Source organism: Semicossyphus pulcher, unplaced genomic scaffold (assembly GCF_022749685.1).
Source record: "Semicossyphus pulcher isolate SPU_LCO1_2020_fin unplaced genomic scaffold, fSemPul1.0.p SCAF_23, whole genome shotgun sequence".
NCBI classification, from domain to species: Eukaryota; Metazoa; Chordata; class Actinopteri; order Labriformes; family Labridae; genus Semicossyphus; species Semicossyphus pulcher.
Genome location: NW_027211697.1, coordinates 11509303 through 11533495, shown reverse-complemented (window position 1 = coordinate 11533495; position 24193 = coordinate 11509303). Strand labels below are relative to the sequence as shown.

Sequence of the window (24193 nt, the reverse complement as noted above, 5' to 3'; positions counted from 1 at the left end):
ACATTCACAGACAAATGCGGCTTTATGTAAAAATGTGTCAACATGCTTTATTGCAGTCGATTTTTAATGATAGAAAATTGAGCTCCACCTTCATTTTTTCCGCATTAAACCAATTTAGATATCCAAATAACTACTTTGACATTAAATTGGTGAGCGATTAAAATGATGAGTCAGAGGCCAGACGCAGTTTCCTCACAGGAGTACCGGACGGTCACATTGGGTCCAGTGTCCCACACAGACAAAGCAAAGTCACATGAATGGAGTCTTTGTGCGTGAAAGAAGTGGCCTCTTATCGGCGCAGTTGCAGCCGGGGATCCTTCACGCGCTGTTAGCAGGCCTGTAAGTGGAGCGAGGTGATGCAGACTGTGCTGTCAGGAAACTGTCACTGACGGGCAGAAATCACGGCCTCTGCGTGATCTTACGCGATTTAAAAAGGAGGGGAATATCGAATAGTAAGAAGTCGAAACGGGGTCACAGTTTGGGCATTTTTCATCCTGCAGTCTGCGGCAGGTGAGACCAGATGAGCTGTCCTGTTAAAACGTGTTTTATAATAAACACAGTGGAAACAAACTCGCTCCCATAGCTTTCAGGCCTGACTCGCCCCTTGAGCTCTGGATTCTATAATCATGATGATGGAACAAATCTAAGTAATGAGTTCCTCCAGAGCTCTACAGCTGTGAGATCCATTTTCATGTTCATGAGACACAGGCCGAGTTTATATACTTGTTTAGTTCCAAATAAAGATTCATATCAAAGTGAAACGCTTGCAGGATTTCTTCCGCTTGAGATCAGGCCCTCTGGCTGTGTCGTTCTGTTTTCTCGCGTGATAACAACGCCCCAAAAATTACAATATAAAATTATTCGAATAAATCCAAAATGAGCACATTTTTATCTCTTGAATATGTTAAATTCTACTCCCTAAATCCTTGTTGGAATAATTCATACAAACAAAACACTTTCTAAGTCTTTAATATCAAATTTTATGCTCTAAATTATATTTAAGCCTTTACAAAAATACTTCATCACGCCGTTTAATCCCGCGTTTTTAGATGAGACTTTTTATGAAACGCACGGATCATTTATTCATATAATAAAGTTATTTTTTGACATGCTCCTGCAGCATACAAACATTTTAATAATTTGCTCTATAATAAATACTTTTTGCATGGCATGGCCTTCGATTAAAAGCTGTATAAACTCACGTGGCTTTGGGGATAAATGCGAAAAAGACGTGACTGCACGTTAGTTAAATGTGCAGCTTTATAATCTTAAAGTGGAGACTTGTCCACACCTGGGTACATGTTGAAAAGTTGGTAATATTGTGGGATTGTTCCCCAAAGTCTGTGAGCAGCATGATTCAAAGGAAAGGCATCCTTTATGGATCCGGTTCATCTTGTGACAGCAGAAATATTAAGAGCAACAAAACATTCAAACTCACGTTCATGTTTAATATCCTCAGCAGCGTCTGATATATTTGTATGTACAGGTCTGACAGTTACATAGAAAAAATATAGTATTACAGTGGACTTGTTTGTTAGTTGCTTTTTAAACAGTTGTTTACATCAGCCTCCCCTGACCTCCATCCAGAGCGCGTGCTCATCTTTTGCCCCGGAAGAAGCCTTTGTCTGTGCTGCTCTCTCTAACTGTGACTGTGAGGAAGTTCATGGTCACGTCCGTCACGGTCACAGTGTCCAGGCTGGTGAAACTGGGGGTCCAGGACGAGGCCGGGCTCGAGGCCGGGCTCGAGGCCGGGCTCGTGGACGGGTCGTGGCTGCTGGAGATGACTTCAGGCTGTTCCAGCGGAGGGCAACGCTCCCTCACCTGGTGTCTCCGTTGTTCTATGGACTGCTTCAGCTTTTTGGGATGAGGAACAGACACCCCGGTCAGACAGCTAGTCCTGTGACCCCCCTGATCGCTCCTGCGCGCATCGGGGCTGAACGCGCAGCTGTAGGACAGTCCCGCGTGCCTCTGCTCGCTGCTGGACTTCGGTGTTATTGTCGTCTCCTCCTGAAACCTCTTCGTCAACTGGAGGAGGCTGTGATCCGACGTCTCTCCGTGGTGATGATGGTGATGCAAGCGTCGGGGCATTTTGGAGAAACTTTGTGACCCCTGTTCCTCCAGCGGCCTGCTCCGTTTGACGTCAGGCTCTTCTGACCCGCCCTCATCTTCTTCTTCATAATGCAAACGCAGCTTTGGTTTGCGTCCTCTCTTTTTGGGAAGCCGGGCGGGTTCTTGGACTGTCAGAGGAGCAGCTGGGGGCGGCCTGGGCCTCCTCTCCGGCTCTGGTAAGCGCACGTGGACGCTTTCCCCTCTGTTGACCGTGCTCGGTGGGAAGATTGTTGGAACCACGGCGCGTAAACCCTCCCGGGCCCTCGGTGTGATGACAGGCTCCGGGATGGGATAGGAAACCTGGATCCCTCTGGGGGCCTCTCTTCTAAATTCATACGTCTTTTCTTTGGCTTTGGCTTTGGCCTGAGGACAGAGGAGAGTTTATGAGAGGAGTTTTTTATACGGATGGATGTTCAGTTTAAGAGAAACAGCTGGAGATCTGTTTGTTTACACTGAAAGCTCAAGGCCTCGTGTTAAATCTGCTACAAGAAAAGCGCGTCAGATACACAAAAATACAACATGAAGGATGCTTAAATTGTGTAAGCACTTTACCAAACCTGACCTCATAAAAATCGAGGGGTAAACGACGGATTTTCCACTGGTTTCTACACAGGTCTGAGTCACAGTCAAACAGTTACACATTTTTCAAGGCTGTAGCTGTCACATCATGGAATTACTCATCATCTGTACCTCCTCGGAAAGGCGACAAAATCAAATACAACCCCCCGAAAAAATGTGCATCGAAAAGTCCACTTACCTTCAAGAGAAATGTCTCGGGTTTGGGTCCCCTCTTCTTCGGTCCGAACAGCTCTCTCTCGCGCTCCCTACGGAATAAATGCTTTATTTAGATTCATTCTAAAACATCTACAAATATTTGTTTGAATTAAGTCCATGATTTAATCGGGAGATGCATTTTCAAAGTAAGGGCCCAACTTCTGCAAATTGAGCGCGATCTTTCCTTTTTTAGAGCCGATTTTTTGTTAGAAATAAGTTGAATAAAAATGACAAATGTGTCAGAATAGAGCAGATAATCTGTTTGTGAGAAGAAAATGGCTTTACATCTTGATACTGGCAGAAGTGAAAGCTTAAAACTTTCGCTGTACTGACACTAATTTCCACTTTCTTTACGAACATTTAAGATTCACAGGCTTAAATTTGGATTGAATGTCTAATAAATGAGGACCGTTTTGTGGCACAAAGTGCGCGCTGCCGTCTCGTTTTTGCACAGAGGCCTACTGCTGCGCTGTCAAACCCTCACCTCTCCTCGAAGGCAGAGAAGAGTCGTGCGTCCAGAATGTTTTCCTCCGGCTCCCAGGTGCTGTACCTGCGTCATGACAGCGGAAAGGAGAGGTGTTAGTGACCGCACGGTGAACGGATCACAGGTCAGGGCGCACACTCGCGCGCTGTGGCACTTTTATCAGCGGCAATCTCGCTGCGTGCTGCTGCATTTACAGACTACGTAGCGGACATTGACGCATGGGGAACCCAGCCGTTGCTAAAGCTAGTGTGGACTTCAATACATGCTATCAGGCTGAAGCTCAGACATGTACAGCTCCTCGTTGGTGCAAAGGAAATACCAGAAGTCCAGTAAACGGCACGAGGAGCAAATATGATTAAAAAACAGCCACAAGCTGAAAACGACTGAGTGTGAGGTAGTGCAGTTGTGCGAGCGGCCAGGATGGAGCGCTGTCCTTCACAGCCTCGGATATTTACTCACTTCTGAGACCAGCCCTTCCATTTCACGAGATATTCCCAGCGACCCTGCAAAACAGATCCGTAACACATTCAGGTTATCACAGCGTTTGCCTGTCGGCCCTGCACAAACATATTGTTGCGTAATAGGTGTGGAGACACAGCCTGAGGGAAAAAGACAGCGAATACCCGTCGGATTCGCCGTTTAATGATGGACTCGGCTGCGAAGACGCTCTCACCAACAGCCGAGAGCTCCATGATTCAACATGCACCCCGCTTATTTCTGTCTCTTTTATTATTTTTGGCTTCCCCGTGTCCTCTTCGGGTTGTTTAATTCCGCACATCCCATAATACGCAATCTGGAGAGGACGTCATCACGTCTTTTTCTGTTGCCAGGCACCGCAGTCGGTAGGACGGATCGCCGTGGTGCACATTGGCTCAGTTGTTGCTACGTGCTCCGGGTTTGTGAGCGGAGGGGAGGAGTCCCCGCTGCTGCTCTGGCTGCTGTACAGGAATGTCTGGCACAGTGAGACAGGCAGAGTCAGAGGCTCCCGGAGCGGATCCACGGACCCCCCTGAGGTCCCTGAGGGGTCCGCAGTGTCCCGACAAAAGCACAAATAGTGGATTTCACCAACATTAAAAAACAGAAATTGATCAAATGAGAAAGAAGAACGACTGGTTTAATAAAAGGTGAAAACCTCACGCGCAGCTTATTTACATAAATATATGTAAGAATAAGTCAGCATAGGTAAAATCATGAATAATACAACACTATTTTTTAAAGTAAATCCCACATACACTCTCCTGTATAAACGGTTCTAAATGAACATTAAAGGTCTGATATTTGGGTTCTGAGGTACAAACTGTCGCTCGGCTGCCCTCACAAACCCTTCTGTGATTTTGATTAGTTTAAAGGTTCCTTGTTGATTAATATAGTTATTTAGTTGAATATAATCTGCAACAACAGTTTCATTGACAGGGTCAGTCGCTTCAGGTGCTGAACATCAGAAGAAACTCTTCCATGAGCTGCCACGTCCAGCCACACCATGTGGAATTGCATTTTTTTACGCATGAACATTTTACGCACGCTGTGCCAGCACACAATCTCTTCACCTTTACACGCACTCCTCGGAGTGCGCGGAGGGAATGGGAATCTGTTTAAAAGAATTCAGTGCTAAATAATGATTTGAAGTGTTTTTATGAGAAGTCCGGAGGCTACATATTTTTATTCCATGTATTGTGCGAGAACAGAAAAAGAAAGTCGCTTCATGTGAATAATCATTGACAAATGTTTTATGAAGATTTTTTACTAGACGAACCAAATGACGCAAAAAGCAAAATCCATAACGAATGCTTTTAAATTTAACTCTTTCACTCACAAACCCTGCGGAATGTTCACGTCCTCTGAACACAAATTTATCCTGATTTGTTGAGTTACAATATTCACGTCCTGGATGAGCTGTGACCTTCGGGAAGCACTGAGGCAAGATCAAACTTTTGTTGCGGAGCTGCGCTTCACGAGGCAGAGCAGAGTTTGATCTGAAGTGTCAAAATGTAAAAGACGTGTTTAAACCTGCAGGACTGTCTCTGCTGTAAGTCAAATAATTACACAATATTTAAAAATCTGTAATTAACTGAATATTTTTTGTGCATCTTCAGACAATAAAAATGTTTCATTTGATTAAATATTTTTCTTTATTCAAACTTTTAACTAAAACCACTGGAATATGTTCCCAGAATTTTGAAACATTATTATTAATATTATTTTTTATCATTATTATTATTGTTGTGCGTTTCAATTACCTTTTCTTTCTGACGTTAACCTCAAAAATCAAACGAAGCAGATTTAATTAAAGAAAAATGTTTGTGTTCAGCAATCAGTAAAATAATAATAATTATAATGAAATAATTATTTCCCCCAGCAGTCCGGCCTTTGGAGAATAAATTGAACAGCTCTTATGCTGGTGATGATGACATCATATTCTTCACACAAATTAACACATGAGGCTCTTATTCCCTTTGCTTAAATTGTCTGTAGGCCTCGAGTGCAAATGTCCACAGTCCTGAGCTACACTTGTAAAATGATAAATGAAAATGTAATACAAATACATTCAGATGCTGATACATCTTAACCACGCAGTCGTTATACCTGCCAAAGCCTGAAGGCCGTCCTCACCCTGCTCTCTCACTGAGCTGAGCGGAAGGTCAAATAGATCCCAGTTTGAACATTTATTTCATTGTTTAAAAAGCTTTAAACTCTGTCCAGAATGGGCCCATTGGGAAATAAATGAGAATATTTTTTTTTTCATAATTGTACCCTTGATTTTCCCCCTGTGTGTTGTGTTAAAATAAGCAGAAAGAAACCCGCAGCCTGCGCACACCTGAGAGTTCATCAGTAAAAGGATCAGTTGGGTTTTAGTTTTCTGTGAGTGTTTGTTTGAACTGTCTGCGGAGTTCAAAAATCATGCAACAAATGTTCGGCCACTGTAACGGATTTAAAAGATCTTTCCCTGCTAACAGGCGACATGATGACAGAAGCCTTCAAATGATTTCATATTTATTTACACAATGATCCTTTCAACAGAGAAATGTTGCCTTCTGTATAATTCTCCCTTATTTTCAGGATCTGCGCTCTTCATTATATTTACCAACCCATTAAAATTGGACTTTGTATTCACTTTAAATGCCACTCCTGAAAGCAAACAGACAGGTTTTTAATTGGCAGTAATTATTTACAGGATAAATTAGATGCTGGATCTTCTGTGCGTAAAATGAGTTGGCAGCACGAGCAGGGAGGCGGTCTGTCCTCTGGAGAGCCGCAGCAGCGCGTCCGAATCCCCGATCCTGTAACACATTATGACTTATATTCTGATCCATCAGCTGATTTATGTGCTGCTGTGTGTTGAAAGTCTCCCTGCAGTGGAGCAGACAAAGGCGGGCGCGCCGCGGACAAAAGATGCGTTGTGGCTGCCGTCGAAATATGAACCACCATTTTGATAGTCATAGCCTGTAGACCGACATTTCCTGTCGGTGCTAGAATGGCTCGAGCTGCACGGTTTGTGCTGAGGAGGCAGCAGCTTCACACAGACTGCTGCCGCCGCTGCGGTTCTCCATATTTGGCTGCGAGTCGATGAAAAGTGTGCAAGGAGGCGAAATGGCGACAGGCGCACACGAATAAACAGAGCTGCTCTGTGAGAACATTACTGCTCTGGTTTCTGGGCAACTGCAGCGCACAGCTCGCTGTCCTACTTACCCCGGCGACATTTTCTGCTCAAGGTGGATCAGGCAGAAAAAACAAAAACCTCAACTGTGAAGCTGTGGAGCTGTGTGGTTCCCGACCCGCAGCTCTGATACAGAAATATTAATTTACACGCCTGATGCACACACAGCACGAGCTCTTATCTCTCATAGAGATATTCCTGGTTTTTAGGTTGGATGTATTTGTGCTTCACAGCTCTTCCAGTCCACTGAGGATGTGTTTACTGTTTTATGTATTTGGAAAGAAAAAAAAACAGCAAATTAAAACCATTTAATGTTTTTAAAATAAGCCAATTTCCTTTTTTATACCAAGAGTGGTGTTCATGCATTTCCTGAGGCCTCCTTAAACCGGGTCACACATACAGACAAGGCTTTAAATGAACCAGACGATGCTTTGAGGCTGCACATGAAACCGTCACTGTGCAGACTGCTGCTGCTGCTGGTGGTGGTGGTGCTGGTGGTGTGCGTAGTCTGCGATGATAAAGGGGGAATGTGAAACATCACACTTGGTCTATAAATATGTTCCCCTACTCAACGATGTTTCAGTTTCCTACTGGTGCATGACTGAGACGCATAGTTGGTTCAAAGCCACGATGAAAAGGCCTATAGATACAGCCTTCATACACACACACACACACACACACACACACACAGAGAGAGAGAGAGAGAGAGAGAGAGAGAGAGAGAGAGAGAGAGAGAGAAAGATAAGCGAGCTCTGTGTGTTCATGCGGTTTGAGATTCCGCTCATATCAACTGAGTTTCTCAGTTTAGAACATGCGTCTTTGACTAGTTCAGAAACGCCTCTGCGGGCCTGATGGGAGTCGATTGTCTGTCTGTTTGACCCTATTAGACTTCAGTTGCCCAAACAACAATTAAATATTGCGTTGTTCATTAGAAAGTTTGTTCTGATGAGAAGGTGTCCATTGTGCGCGTTTTTTGAGGGTTAAGTAAATTAAGTAAAATGTCCCACTTCAGCGCGCTTTTCTAATCAACCACTTCCAACGCGAGATCTCACAGGAGGAGGGGAGAGAGGGGGCCTGTTTCAGTCTGTGGAAATGAGTTTATATGTCTAAAGTGGATCAGATAAAGGCCTAAAGTTGCTAAAATGTCTACACGTTGCCTGATGGACCCCGTGACACCCGCAGACGTCACTTCTGTGAAGGTATCGCGCGTCATTTTCCTGCTGATTTTACGCGCTTTCTAAAAAAGCCACAGAGACAATTTGTGTGGGAAGCGTCTCCTCAGTTAGAACAAAAGTTTGCTCATAGAAAAATAGACGGAGAACTATGGCACCTTCTGTTTTCCTATGATTCATGTGATTTAAACAAGAAAGGGCGTTGACTGTTATATAATTTGATGAGCAGCCTGTGAAGAAACACTTAAAAACCCTTTAACACATCCGCATTTCTTTTCTTCTATTTTTGTCCTCTTGAGGGTTCCTCTGCCTTTGTGTCTGCATTCTTTGATTGGCAACTCCAATAGAAGACACCAACCACACACACACACACACACACACACACACACACACACACACACACACATTCCTGCATGGGCCCTTCTAACATTCAAAACATTCAAGGCTTCATCTCTCTACCAGCCTCAGATTCCAGCACCACAAATCCTGCCTGCAGTTTCAGATCAGATCGATGATCCTCCAGGAGGCTGAAAGAGGCCTCAGCAACATTTTCCATAAAAGGTCAGAGTCTAAAATTCATTCATTATAGCTGAGGCTGACTTTTACTGTATGAAAATAAAGTAGGAAGAATTGCTGAGTCATTGTGACTTCTTAAAATGCCTTCAAGTCTGCTGCAGACATTTAAATGTCACATTATTGACGCAACTCCCTGCAGCATTGTTCTGAACTACACGCACGCACACACACACCCTCGTGGTGGTCAAACACGTACCCACCGTGAACCCTTAAGTCTTGATCGAATCTAACAATTACATAACACCTTCCCTGCCCTCCTCCAGTCATGTTGTGTGTTTACATTCCTGCTCGGGGTCAAGCTGCACTAGAAAAATAATGCACGGGTAAAGTTTTAATAACACAAACGGCCAGTTCAGTTATGCAATACAGAGGGCCCTTTGTGCAGGACCGTTTGTGATTATGCAACACGATCTGTTTTTCTATTCATGTTTCACAACCATGTTGTGTTTATTGTTCCATTCTTTCCCTGTATGAGATGAAAAACAGCAATCATACGTGAACGTTTCACTGAAGCACTAAAAAAACAATGACAAAGATCCTGTTGAAGAGGAAGACAAAGTGCTCAACAAATATCAAGTGCAACCGCGTGTCAGAGGTCATTTCTGTTTCTTTATTGTGAAACATACCATCCAATAATCAGTCGATCAACTCGTGGCAGAACAAACTTTATAACAATCGTTCAACTTTGAACCAAGTGCAAGAAAGAATGAAGCGAAAAGCAAAAGTTAGAGAACAAAAAGTGTTGCAGCTGTAACTGATTTTAAACATCAATAAATACGCACTCTTCATTTTTACTAGTATAGCATTTTAGCATCCGTACTGGTTTTGCATTAATTGTGCATGGAAGGCAATTTAGACTCAAATGTTAGGTTGCATCCAATAGCTTTGACCTTTGACTTTTCAGCAGCATAATCATTTAATCTGTGTAACATACTCACTGATGACCCTCTAAAGCAAACAGCACTAACTGGTGTTTTCAGGTCGCACACTGAGCCCCAAAAGCAAAATGAGATGAGTAATGTTAATCTGCGTGACATTAGTAGACGAGCACACCAGCAATATGGTTATAAATCACAATGGTCAATGAATAGCCCTAACGGGGAGTCACATGTTTGATAAATGACGCTATTCTCTAAATGGTAATGGATCTTTGAGGAAGAACATGTCACGTTTAATTCCATTAATGTTTGCTAAAGGTGACATGTGCAATAAAATCACTGATCGGGCTGAGACTGCAGCTTCACTGACGGCTTTGTTTTATCTCAGTGGAAAGAAGAAAAAAACAGTCGTCTCTGCGTTCAGTGTGCATTCAGACACATGCTTTTAAATGCTGCATGTCATGGCTCAGAGTATGGGCTCAGAGTAACAGGAGGAAGAGCACAGGTGTTCATAATAACTTGTTCTCTTCAGGTGTCTGAGGAAAGCCATGACAGGCAGTCAGCATGCACACAACCAGGACCATGAATTTAAAGCAGCTAAATGGAATACAGCCATCATTAATGTTACTATAAACACCTGCGCTTTTCCTACTTCTGTGAAAAAGGCCCGTCGTCTTTTACAAGCCACAAATGTAACATTGAAAAACTGATTCAGTGTGCGGCTCTGTTTGTCTGGGGGAGAAATCAGTGACTTTAAGTTGAACATGAAGATTTTTTTAACCCTTAAAGATCACATCCATAATCACATTGTGCATCCATTTTCAATATATGCAAAAAAAAAAAAGCACATTTTTATATTTGTATATTCAAATCGAATCATGTTTACTTCCTGTAAAGCAAAATAGTTTGAACCGCAGACTGTATAAAAAGATGGACGCTCCCTAAAAGTGAAGCCAAACCCTCTCCGTCGCCCCCTGCTGACTGGCTGCAGTACAGCTCATAAAGCCCGCCTCCTCCATGTTAACAGATGGGACATGAGTCAAACTATAAAATCTAAATACACTTTTTCAGAAACACGGTTTCTGTCATTATAGTTAGTTCTTATCATGCTGATTTATTAAGTGTTAATTTTTTGGACTAGTTTATTTTTAAGTAGTTATTTGATGCTGTAAAAAGGATGATTGACAGCCGGCATGCGGGATCTTTGCTATTTTTATGGTAAGTTAAGAGTGTGTTCTGGTTAGCGGAAGTGGCTACAGCGGCTCCACCCGCTGATCTCTACTGCGCAGACTCCAAATGACATCACCATCGTAAGATGGCAGCGCCTGTCAGGGGGCTATTTTGGCTTTAATTACATACAATGAGAGCAGATGGAGACGCGTCGTCCATCTTTATATACAGTCACTGGTTTGAACCCACTCATTTCAACTAATGATATCCTGACATTCACCAATCAATCAGTCTTCAACTGTTAGCAGCACCGAGCCTTTAGTGAGCTAACTAGCAACAGTATGGTGGTGCCTCATTCGCCCTGTTGTCCAATCAAATTCTTCCCAACATGTCTCGCGTCACAATCTGGAAGCTCACCCTCAGAACGCTGCTTCACCTCCACATTAAACCAAACAGCTGTTTCTCCACCAGTAATGACACAAACCAACGTATAAAAATGTTATTAAGTGCTTTCGATTTGATCTTTGATCTTCATATATGCGACAACTTCCTCTCTACCGTCTATCAGGACCAAAATAAGTGATATTATTAATACAAAATACGTATAAACCTTCATACATCTCAGGTTATAGGTTTGGTACAGGTAGAAAGAAACAGATTTTTTTAAAGTGGAATACATCCACCTGAATGCATTCGCTCAAATCCTCGAGGGCACTTTCTTGGCTACAACGTCACAGAGGAGTTACAGTATAAAACATTATAAGAAACATATTGAATTTGAATGATAAATTATAAATTTCCACATATACAAAATTCTGATGTTTTTACATATGCACATATTAACAGAATCATCCAATCGGTCACTGGCAGTCCAATCGTCCGAGACGTTTCTCAGAAAGAAACATATTCCTTGAAGGTGACGGTGAGACTGTTTGTTGTGATATCAGTTATGATGATATTTCCCATAAAAGGAGAGACTTTTTTAACAGGCGCTTCTTTAGATTTCTCTGCTGTTTTCTGTGTCTCTTCCACAGCAGGAGGTGTGTTTTCCACAACCGGCTCAGGCTCCTCCGGCTGTGTGTCCGGCTCCACCTGCGTCTTAGTCTTTGGGCAGCTGAGGTCCATCGGCTCCTCTTGGCTGCCAGAGTCCAAAACCTCATATGTGCACGTAGCGCTGAGACGTGGGCCGCTGCAATGGAGGTCCATAGGCGAATCCTGAGGCGGCGTGACCACAGTGCTGGGAACGCTGAAGCTTCTGGAAGTCAGGTAGGCTTTACAAACGCTCCTGTCCTCCGTGGAGTCAGATGTCTTTCGCTTGCGGTCGTTGGGAAAAGAAGGGATCCTGATCTGGTCGATGGCTGTCGGGATTGGGATGTTGGTGTCGACGGCCCAGGAAGTTGGGGGCGAGCTAGCGGTCAGCTGAAGCGGTAGATCCTCCGGTAAATCGGCCTGACCACGAGCCACTTCTGTGTTGTATTCCTCTGCCGTGCTGGGCGAAGGTTTAGAGAAATGTCTGTCCTTCGGGGAACACTTTATCGGATGCTCGGCGGCGGGTGGAGAGCTGCCGTTACAGATCTCTTTGGGGTACTCCGACATTTTGGTGGTGTGAGCTGGATTGTTCTCCGACGGTTTGGTGTTCTGGGGTTTCTCTTCACCTGATGATTCCCCGTGTTTACCCTTTGCTCCATGAACCTTGTTGCTGTCCATGTATTTGCTCATGACGATAACAATACGTCCATTCTTGTTTTTGTTCTTGATTATCTTCATTTTGCTGCTGACAGCACTAGGCAGGGTTGCGTCTTTAGGATTGGGTTTAAGGGCGTGTTCGCTCTCCGCCTCTTTCACAGCCGGTTTCCTCACCTCTACGGCCAGCTCTTTGACTTTGCTCAAGCAGCCCGTGTCTTTGTCGCGAACCCATTTCTGCTGCAGGGCCAGCGGTAGGTTCCAGCCAGGGTTTGCAGGTTTACTCGCTGGCTCCTGAACTTTGACCACCTCTTTGAGCCGGGAAGCCTGAGCGTCGTACATGTTCAGGTCTGGCTCGTAGTGGTGGTGCTTCTTGCTGTTGAGTTGGTAGATGAACTTCTTCTTGCCGTTCTGCAGCGGGTCAGCAGGGACCTCCTGGCTGCTGGGCTGGTACTGGTGGTGCTTCTTGCTGTTCAGCTGGTACTGTTGAGGCTGGGAGCGCTGGGCCTGGACGAGATCGGACTTGAGGCTACCCTCTGGGTCCTGAGATGATTCTTCAAAACCTGCAGGGATGCTGGATCGTCTGGCGAATGAGGGCACCTTGAAGAAAGAGACGAGATTTCAATAAAATCTGTCAATTTAAGCCGATAGTAATAAAGATTTGCAAAATAGTAGAGTGCCTTCAGGGGTTACTCATGCAATCCAGTGTTTTACTTTCATATTTTGGATGTTCACAGAAGATAAACTAACAGAATAATGTTCAAGAATCAGAGGTGTAAGTATCCTTATTTAAAGTATCTAACCCTTTTTTTCCCATGATGCACGAGCTTGAATTAATATGTTTTATGTTCCCTGCCAGGGAAATGCCAATGTCTTAAACTTTGACATAATCAGGGTAATCTTCTCAGACATGACAAAGCTCCTCCAGAGCCACAACAGCAATTATACAGCCGTATTCACAGGCCGAGCACACCGAGTAAACGAGCTGTTGTGGGTGAAGCATGGAAAAAATCTGCCACAGCTAAAATATCCAAACCTCACACGTCTTAGTTCAGGTGAAATTGAAGTTCACATGAATTGACAGAAAGTATCCAATCAGTGCTCAGCTCATGACCTCCCACCCACCATGTCGTCCCCTCCCCCTCCTCCTGTACAGGCTGACCCCTCGGGCCGTCAGGGGGGCACTGCAGCGGAACGCTCAAGACGCTTTGGCTGTGACCTCGGGTCAGAGAAGTGCCACCAGACATGTCACGCTTTATCCCTGATCGCTAGCCACGTGTGACTCTGGCAGAGCGCTCTGCCTCTTAAGGAGTGACACTGCATAGCAATCAGCTCAGTCTCTCAAAATATATAATCACATTTGGCTCAGGGTACCTTCCTGTACAGGCCTCAGCTGAGCGTAATGTGGAGCTTCTTTTAGGCCTCTGCTGCGAAAGGGAACATTTAGATGATACAAGAAGACCATCCTCTTTCTTAAAAAACAAAGAAGAAGCTGTTTTGTCTCTGGAGCTTTTTCGCAGAAATAATGAACATGCATTAAGTGAGTGCACTCAAGCAACGCTTACGTAACCCCAGGCAACACACCCGGCTCCATGATGACAGCGGAGAGAAATCCAGCTGTAAAACCCCGTCCTCTCTTTTCCTTTAACTCCACCTCTCTCAAAGGAATCTATAAATAACCACGCCTGTAATGACGGCGGCTCACAAACACCTGACAGGCCTCTTTCCCCTTTTGGCGCCTCGTAGATTGACACTGACATAACAGCTCGGAAAAGTAGGCCGTGCTCCAGAGGAGCTGTTATGTCTGATGACGACGGTTATAATTACCTGCAGCAGAAGATGTTTTGGTTTCGGGCCTCGTTTGCGATATCCCATCAGCTGCTCCTGCCTCTCCCTGTGAACACAACAGATAATCATGTGTCATTACACCATATTTATCTCATGCGACAAAATATAACACCAGGTAGGAAAAAGGTTTGAAATAATCCTTCATTTTCTTCTTTCCTATTCAAGGTCAAAAGTGGATTTTGAGGACTAATGAATGGCCACGTGAGCCGCTGCAAAGCATCCTGGTCCTTATTTGCATAGCTCTCCATGGTAATCGGCCCATTCCATATACTCATTATCCTGGAGAAATTCAATTAAGGCTGGGAGCAAGGAGAATCCCTCCCTCCTTCAGCACGCCCTTCCTCTCCTTACTCTCTAATTAGGGTCATGAGGTAGGGATGACATGGGATAAACACAACAATGAGGAGTACTTCAGGGAAACATGCTGCTGTTTACATCCATCGTGCACTCTGCAGCACAAAGCCTGCTCACTGAGAATGCAGGCCGATATATATCGGACGAATAAACAACTGTTTTGTTGAAGGAGAGAGCGAACATGTTACTGTAGTTGTACTGACACCAGAGCAGAAGCAGGGCTGTCAGTGAAACGCTGCCCCCTGATATAAACCTTGACTCATCATTGGCTCATAAATAACCGGCGGTGGGTGAAGGCCGACTGCACACAGGCTTCCCCTGGCGAGCGCAAACCCAACCTATTGTTGGCCTCTTCCTTCAGATGTTCAAACTATCAGAGCTGCCGGAAAATAGCCACAACAAACAGTCGACATTTTGACGCTGTAATGTGTGCGATTCCAAACAGCGTCCAACGGGGTGACCCCTATTCACAGCAGATTTGGCAATTACAGCCTCCCTTGTCGAATCCCCCTCCCCCATCCTCTGGGAGCAGAGAGGAATCCACACACACAGCGCAGAGGCAGCACTCCATGACCATCAGCGGAGAGCCAGGCGCACACACACACACACACAGCCAGGCAGGCAGGCTGAGGGGGAATATGAGAGCGGTACACTGGAAACGTTGAAGAGCTCTGCGTGTCAATTAGCCTTTTCAGAAATGCGAATTCCTTTCCCCAGCCTTCGTGTCTTCACGCAGTCTCATGAGCGGCCTGATGGCCTACTGAGAGTGTGTGCATCTCACAGGCCTCATGGGTCCTGCAAGTGCACGCGCCACAGGGCATAAATGACAGCAGCATTTGTATTCATTAACATCTCAACCTCTGAGACTGACATCTACGTGATACTGATGATTTCGCAGGCTTCCAATAACAAGCTTGAGAGCAGGTGGATGATTTATGCATGCAAAGTGGGATATTCTGTTTCCACAGCGATATACACGGCAAAATAAAGGCAGTAGCTGCTCATTATGTGTCAACAATGAACCTTGTTTCTTTTTGGGTGAAATCAGACTGCAAAAGCAAAGCTGGGCTCGGCTTTGAAGCAGATCTCACACTGATCGTGTTGATGAGAATCCCATCAAGCAGCAGCGAGGCCTCCTCACAAACCACAACAGGCTGCCGTGCTTTTGTCCTGCTACTCAACACCTGTCCTGCTGAGCCTTTGCATATTCAAAGCGGTTACTATCACATAAATGTTTGTAATTTCATCCAAATGTGGACTGATTTTCCATCGTGCAGCTTCCAGCAAAACACGGCAGCTACTCCAGCTCCCTTTGAGAAACTGGGTCAAGGCATGAGTTGACACAAAATCACATAACAAGTTACAGTTCGCGTCCTTTAACGCGCCTCCATGCATACTTCCGCATGTCCAATCCCTCCATTAGCATGATTTATGAATTCCCACTACCACATCCTCAGCCTTTTCCCCACAAGACAGTCCTGTGGGGAGGGAGGAGGGGGAGGGAGCAGAGGGGGATCAGCGGTAGAGTTACTGGAGCGCCCCTCCTCCCATGCCCTTATATGGTCATGGTTGAACTGAACTGGAGGCTGCGCGCGGCCTCGTCCGAAGTCCACATCTCCCTCACCTGTGTTGAAACGCGACGAGGAGACGCGGGTCAAGGATGTTCTCCTCTGGTTCCCATGTGTTGTATCTGCAGAGAGGAGCAAACAAACGTCAGTCAGGGAGACATCACGTGCAAATTTGACTCACAGGCCTCTGTCAACCACACACACACACACACACACACACACACTTACACACACATTCCCACATTTACTCCATGCACATCGCACAGGTAAAGCATTCTTCCACTTTAATGTCAGAGGATTTGCTTGTGTACATTTTCTACTTCAGGATCAATTTGCAGCTGCTCAAAATGAACTGTAAGTCACATTCCCGAACAAAAATGTCTCATAAAAATTGGCTCTATTTGCGCTCCAATCGCTGCTCCAGCACCAACATACAGTCGGCCATTTTAGCACCACTGTCTCGTAAATTCGCTGGCAGAGCAGAAATAATTAAAACGGGATTACATGGCTGTGCCTACCCCCTTCCCTCGCATAAATTAGTGAAGGCATCCACGGATACACTGAAACACATACCGACCGCGCTCTTACCCACACACACACACACAAACACACACGCGCAAACACACACACACTCTTCCATAAACACACACTGTTCCCGCACGCCCTTCATGACATTTCCAAGTAACAACACTTGATTTTTTTTGTAATATTGTGATTTTGTTTCATTGCAGCGTAAAACCATTCAATTCAATGCTGACTTACTTGGGGGACCAGCCTCGCCACTTGACCAGGTACTCTATCTTGCCCTGTGATGTTGGAGAGAGGGGGGAAAATGTGGTGAGCAGCATGTCACACGCAATATTTCGGTTTTCCCTGCATGCATTCTCCCTCTGTTACCTTGCGGATGCGCTTCTTTTCGATGCCCTCCACCGCAAAGACGTGCTCTCCGGCGGCAGGGAGCTCCATTCTCGCCTGGATCCGATCGCAGGGGGACGGGGAGTCGGTCAAATGTTGGCTACGCACCCGTCAAATGTGCCTTCCGCTCGGTGCGTTCTGTGCGCGCTTGGTAGTTTTCCAGTTGTATCCAAATCCAACAGTATTCCCTCCACCTCTCCTCCTCGCTCGCGCTCACCCTCTCTCTCTCTCTCTCTCTCTCTTTTGCACACTCCCTGGTCCTGGCTCTGAGCATATAGAGATATTCACAGTAGTGCGGCTGCGAGCAGCTCTTTTCGTGCACTAGCTTCAGCTCGGTGCATGACGTCAGGAGGGGAGGGGGAGGTGGAGACCTTGCACAGAGGTTGGAGTTTATCCCGGGCGTACTGGACTGCAGGAGGGATGTCTGCAAATTCAAATATTCGCTACGTTACTGTCAAAGCTCATATGCATAAAACAACTTGTGTGGTTACGTTGTCTTTTTTCCAGCTGCTGCGGGAACTCATGTTCACACTGTTGATGTACGAGGCTTATTGGGCGGTTTAGTTTTATTTAGGTACATATAATGTGTGCATGTTGGTTAAGATTAGATGCACTAAAATATATGTCAACACTGCTGTTAAAACGTCAATGAAACAAGACCATCTCTTGCATTTTAAAGCGCACATAGGGCTGTAATCAGTTTTGTCTGGAAAGCTGCCACATCAGAAAAAAACTGTTTCTCTCAGCAGGCTTGTGCAACAAAAACAGTCTTCTGTGGTTTGAAACTGACAGCACTGTGTCACCAAACCTTGTAAAACACTCTAAGTGAGGCTGACGCACTCATCAACAACAAGTTCCTCTTTTATATCCGACCCCCTTAAAGCAGCACAATGTAGCCTAGATGTGTAGACTTCTACTTCGATATTCTATAACAGCGCCGTGCAGATATAGGTCACACACCCTCTCTGATCATCTAACCAGTGCCTTGTCCTCTGGGCTCAACTGCCATTAACTTGACACTCAGCAGCAGAGGTTTGCTGTGCAGCCTTCAGTCTACCTGTGGCAACTTTCTAATGGGAAGCTGCAGCGCGCTCAGCTTGTTTCTCCTTAAGTAATTCAGCCTGTTATTGGCTGTAATGTTGGTTGTAGCTTGTCTTTCTTGACAATTTAAATCCATAAGCGTAAACCACATCCCAAACGAGTGTGTACTCCGTGCTGTAAATGTCATCCACATTAAGTTGAAGGATTTATGGGGACTTAATTAGAAACATGAGAGAAAACGCGCGCACGGGCATCACATGCCTGTTTTTGCGCCTAAATTGCGCCTTTACGCATGATTGTCGTCAAAAGGGACGAAATTCGTTTGAGTGTGTCGCGGTAATGTCGTCAAAAGAGAAGTAAACGAGCTAAAACCGATGCATTTCTTGCTCCAAAAATAATTCAGCAGCACAAGGGTTAAAACGAAGCCGCTGAGCAGAGCGGCAGCAGCCAGCCTATTAAATACAGGCACGATATATCTCTGCCCTGCCATATAAGGCAATGGACAAAAAGCGACGAAATATCGCATTTTACACTCATCCATTCCGGACTTTCTGTCTTGATATCGGTACAGGAAGGGGTTAAGGGTCTTTTTATCGCTAACGCGCTCGATTAAAGGTTCAGATTTTCGCTCTATTCCTGTTTTTTTCCTGTGCCCTTCAGCCGCGGCCAGGGAGCGCATACGCCCTGCTTCCCTAGCAACAGCATGAAAGGGGCGAGAGACCGAGGGAAGCATAGAGAGAGAGAGAGAGAGAGAGAGAGAGAGAGAGAGAGAGAGAGAGTGAGCGAGAGAGAGAGAGAATTTAAGTTTGAGACAAACAAATGAGCTCTTGATCAAAAATGGCACCGAGGAGGTGTCGTTTCCTCAAACATTATTTTGTCTTTGAATGCGTCTTATCGAATCGAAATGCAGATTGAAAAAGCGCAGAGATCTGAGAGCATTATAAAGCAACCTTTAAGGAGTTGGGAGGTATTCACTGTCAGCTCTGTTTACTCACCAGGTACCCAAAATACAAATTATGTATCATTCAGTGTTTGTTCTGGCGGGAATGACGCCAGGAGTCTGCGTCAAGGCTCGGATAATCATTTAGAAAATCCTCTGAGTCAGACTGACGGCGGGATCTGATCACAGCTCCATATGTTTGGTAATACCTGCAGGAAAAAAATCAATATAGCACGTGAGAGTGTGCTTTAATCATCAGCAGCAACAATGACGCGTTTTAGTTAAATTAACAGCCCTCAGATTCACATCAGCTCTGCTGGCTGGAGGAATTAGAAACGATCCGTGCGCTCTTCAGCATATTTTTTCCGTCTGAAATTGAAATCAATCTGAAATGTGTGAGATGAAAACTGGCCGAATCACCCTCTGAATCATAGAAACTTATCATGTCCGGATGAAAAGATTCGAAGCACTTTAATTATAAATGTGAATGTTGAGTTGTGTTGCTGATCCCAGGTCTGTGCGTCCTCTCAGGAATGCACCCAGGTGAGTTCTTGTCCCCTTTTTGCAGCCGACTTCTGCTTCTTCTAAAAGTCATCGACCGGAAATCAAGCTGTTTGTTTTTTTTCTTAGATAAGAGCTCCGCCAGCTGAAAGAAAACTCCGCGTAGAAATAAAAAGACACTAAATAAATCAAGTCATTTAACAAGGCGCTGATAAAAAGCGCGCGGAGGAAAACTCTTCTGGTGTTTTTCCTCTGATTTTTAATCATTTGTAACTCGCATTTGTACCTTTAAATGTTCAAAACACCTTCTGTTAAACTCTTGGTTTTTATTTGTAGGCTTGTTTTTTTTAAAAGCTCGATTTTGTTGAAACCTTTCGGCATTTATTTTGTCCTTGCTGCGCCCCTCAAGGTCAAACGAGCTGTTTATCTAAAGCGTGAGGATAAAGTCAGGGTCTGTTTTTTATCTCCTGCTCGAAGGCGTGAATTTATTTCAAAAACAAGGCTGTTCTAGTTTACGTCTTTACACATTAGAGGGAGAAATATATTCTTAAAGATGTTTAAAAAGCAGAAACTTCAACATTCAAGCTTTTGACTTTTTCTGAGAGTTTCAGGAGGCTGCCTGAAGGACTCAATTGTGATGTCTGCAGAGTCAAGGAGGGGAAACGAGATGATTGTGAGTGCATGAAAGAATGTTTGTGCAGTGTATTTATGTGGCTGTAAGTTCGAGGGGACCAGGGTCAGGCTAAGTCCTGATCTCTGGTCCCGTCTCAGCAGGAACTCAGCCTTATGACCCTTTTTTTATTGCAACACCTTTTTCATTCTTCAAACTCCCTCTCTTCTATCTTTCACACACACACACACACACACACACACACTCTGCATGCACACAGCTGGTTCACTGGAGAAGCAAGCCTCAAAATGGTGGCTCATTGGGAAGCCAGGAGGCCCTCCCTGCCTTGGCACCCGCCACCCACAGTGCCAGGAGTGCCAACTGAGGGAATGGAGAGATGAGGGGGAAAGGAGGAGGAGGAGGGGAAGCTGGTAAATTGATGCATGGAGAGGGCAAGGGAAAGAAAAGGTGTGGTGGAAAGAGGGAAGAGAGGGAGAAAAGATGTCTGCGTCGGCCATGGACAAGCATCCGATTCATCCTTTCCCAGCGAGGAGGAAGAAAAGAGTTGATTGGTTTAAGGGACAGAATGCAAGGACAGAGAGAGTTTGGAGGAGGAGGAGGAAGCGGGGGGTTTGCAAAAATGTTAAGAGGGCCCTACAGCCATTCTCACGGCGCTCAGCAGGCGGTCATTAAGCTCCACTATCAAACAGGCTGATGTAGCAAGGACATACAGATGAAACCTGCACACAAGCGGCACAAAGAGCGGCGGAGCAGGGTTCACACTGCTGAAAACACAAGAAACTCGCTGAGATACTGAAATAGAAGCTCTTTAATTAGCTGCTGTAAATATGCAGCATGATTACAATATACAAGTCTATCCAGGCTAATTATGCTGTAACAAAAGCTACCCCTCTCCAGCATCTGCTTCAGGTGCTAACACAGAAATCTCCCGCTTCCTTTGTCTGCCCCTGACATATGTTTAATTATGATAATTGTAACAAATGAAAGCTATTAGGAAGCCATTCATGTCGGCGCTGAAGATTTTAATGCACTATGAGGATGGGGCGGGGAGGTGTGTGTGTGTGTGTGTGTGCATGTGGGGGGGCAGCGGAAATTCCTCCTCCAGTGTCATTGTCACGGCCATTGTTGCAGCGAGGCGACAGGTCTACAGAGAGGGGTGCTCCTCTGCCAGGGTGGGCTCCCCCCTTCTATCCATCCGCCCCCCCTTCTCTTCCCCTACCGCCTGCTTGCCTGCAAGGCTGCCGTCGTGTGGGGTTCACCCCCCCCACACACACACCACCCCTTCCACCACCATGCGCTTCCCCCATTGATCCCCAACATACCCAGGAGCCTGAGCAGGAGGTGGAAAAGGGGCTGCAGGGAGGGGGGAGAAGGAGCAGGGAGGGCTTCCAGGCTTCCAGGGGAGGGGGTGGTAGGGGTGAGGGTCGAGGCCAGGGGAGGAGGAAGGAGGTGGTGCAGTGGAATCCGGGCAGCATGCAGCTGAATGCACGACTTGTCGATACAGTATTGAGCTGCAGCGCGGCGGGCGAGGGGGACGGCGTGCATGTTTGACTACAAAAACAGACCCGCTCCCGCCTCTGTGTTCCTACTGTATGTTGAAATTATTCATTCACTGCACATCAATGATGGATGCTGCTCCCATGCTCTGTGCAGGAAATCACAATAGTGAGCTTTTACACGGAGCACAATAGTAAGCACACAATGGTGCGCTCCAGAGAACAATGGCTGAATAATGCACAGAGTAATTGTGTGGATTTTTCTCCCGTCAGAGGCAGAGATGATTCCCCCTGCACGGGATGCTGCGGTTATTTTCATCAGAGCAGACGCAGCTAAATGTGCCTGTGACCCAGTGTTCAGATTTAGCTCCCTTCACTCTAATGCCATGCTAATGATGAGTGACGCAGGCCCCTTATCCTGAGAGCCCTTTCCTCCTCTTCCCTCCCTCCGTTCCCCTGCCATCTCCCGGGAACAGCTTATTTGCCTGTTTTTAATTGCGTTTTAATTTACATGTAAGCCTGGAAGCACCATGATGAGGAGCTGTCTTTCTTTTCCCTTTTCTTCTTCTTCTTCTTCTTCTTCCCCCTCACCACTGATGCAGCTTTTACAAGAGGAAGAAGATTGAGCAATAAGGACCTCAAGATTACAAATGAACACAACAAACCGTGGCAGGAAAACCAGGCGCACGGTTCCTCTTTACGGGGTCAACACCAGTTCAGAAACAATCAAGTGTCTGGGGCAGATAGGAACACGCAGGGGGAGAAGGGAGAGGGGCGGTGAGTGGATGATGTAGATGGAGCGGCCATCTTTCCATCAAAATGTAATAAGAGGAAGAATGGACAGTGAGCTTGCAGATAGACAAGTTTAATGTGCTCGTCTATCTATATGGAAATTCCCCAGCGCAGGCGTCACCCCGCTGCTTCTTCTTCTTCTTCTTTTTTTTATCATAATTCACTTTGGGTTCTGATTGGCTGTATGAGAGCAAAGAGAAGAGGCTCTAGAGGAGGAGCAGAGAGATAAAGCAAGCTTTCTTTACTTGCGCAAAGAGCACAACAGGGCTTTAAGATTTGTATTCAATTTAGAGCGATCATGGAGCAGCGAGGGAGCCGCAAAAAGGTGGCAGTCACTCAGAAACCGCCACGCACAGCACTTTCATATGACAACGTAAACAAAGACTCTGCAGCTCAATATTATCTATCGTTTTCTAGCTCCTTCACCAGGCTGCTTCCACGTCTGTCTGTGCATTGGATAAAAACATGATAGAAAACTTTCAAGGCAATAAGCCGTAAAACCCACATGACTTCGTAATCACCTCTCGCTCCCGCTCCGATGGCCTCCAGCAGCCTGTCAGGACTCTTACAGGCAGAGTGCGTGTCGCTCATCACACCGCCACGTGCACCAGACATCACACAGTCAACACAGGAACTTGTTGTGTGTGTGTGTGTGTGAGTGTGTGTGTGTCACAGGTAATGCAGCTCGCCACTTCAGAGCGAAGCGGGCCTCTTCCTGAACACAACGGCACAGACAGGCCTTTGTCTGCTGCGTGACTCTAATGTCTCCTCCTGCCGCCGTGTCAGGCAGGCATGAGAGGTTGTGCTGCACTAATGAAGGTAACACTTAAAAACAAAGATTCACTGAGGAGGTTTTGAATGGAAACACAAAAACTCACAGCTACACGTTTACACATAGTTTGATCTGTCAGTTTGGCTCTGACGACATGCTCTTTTAGGCCGGGCTCAAACAACTGCTGTTTTAAAATCCTGATCGATTTACAGTGCTAATCTCAAAGATCTCAGTTTCGTTCTTGTTGGCGGCAACTATGGCGATAAACGGTAATTGTGGGCGCACACTTCCCAGATATCCAGACAGTCCTGCATGTGTGACGTCCACGGTTGGCTCCGGTTGTAACTCTTGATTTTCCTGGCTGATGGTCGCTTTCCTTTTCAGACTGTTTGTCTTCATCTGAGCGTCGAGTTTGTTTCTTTTTCTTTGGATTTTCACTTCTTGTTGAAGTTGTATCTGTAGTCATCCATCTTTTCTTTGTTTGCTCAGCCGTAGTAGATTACTGTTTACTCACAACACTTGCAGAGAGCGGAAAAGCAGCCGCTTAGCTCCGCCTACCCTCTCTGGCAGACCAACCACTGCTGGCTGATGGAAAACCCGTCACTAACTGGACGCCAGACACCCAGTCTGTAATACTGCACATGCAAAGGCTTTCATCAGTGGACCATAGGCTTAGCCTGGTGCTGTGTTTGAAATGCCACACTATCCTAGCAGTACGTACTGAAAATATAGTATGCAAACAAAAGCAAAATGTGCAGTGTGCCAAAAATACCCGGATGTCGTACTGATTTGGAGAAAATCTCCAGTATGCATCGGACCAGTCTACCTCGCCTG

General features: G+C 45.6%; 2 protein-coding genes across 2 annotated transcripts; both read right to left on the bottom strand.

Moving 5' to 3' along the window:
* Positions 1-1427: 1427 nt before the first annotated feature.
* On the bottom strand, positions 1428-4220 carry cbx8a (chromobox homolog 8a (Pc class homolog, Drosophila)). The gene is made up of 5 exons (XM_069674320.1): positions 3991-4220; positions 3827-3870; positions 3368-3433; positions 2867-2933; positions 1428-2472 (listed from the first exon to the last, which is right to left on the bottom strand). The coding sequence occupies exons 1-5, from the start codon at positions 4057-4059 to the stop codon at positions 1597-1599; spliced, it is 1122 nt and encodes a 373-aa protein (XP_069530421.1). The 5' UTR covers positions 4060-4220; the 3' UTR covers positions 1428-1596.
* A 5139-nt stretch (positions 4221-9359) lies between these two features.
* On the bottom strand, positions 9360-17441 carry cbx4 (chromobox homolog 4 (Pc class homolog, Drosophila)). Its single transcript, XM_069674854.1, has 5 exons — positions 17169-17441; positions 17034-17077; positions 16328-16393; positions 14329-14395; positions 9360-13101 (listed from the first exon to the last, which is right to left on the bottom strand). The coding sequence occupies exons 1-5, from the start codon at positions 17235-17237 to the stop codon at positions 11710-11712; spliced, it is 1638 nt and encodes a 545-aa protein (XP_069530955.1). The 5' UTR covers positions 17238-17441; the 3' UTR covers positions 9360-11709.
* Positions 17442-24193: the final 6752 nt, after the last annotated feature.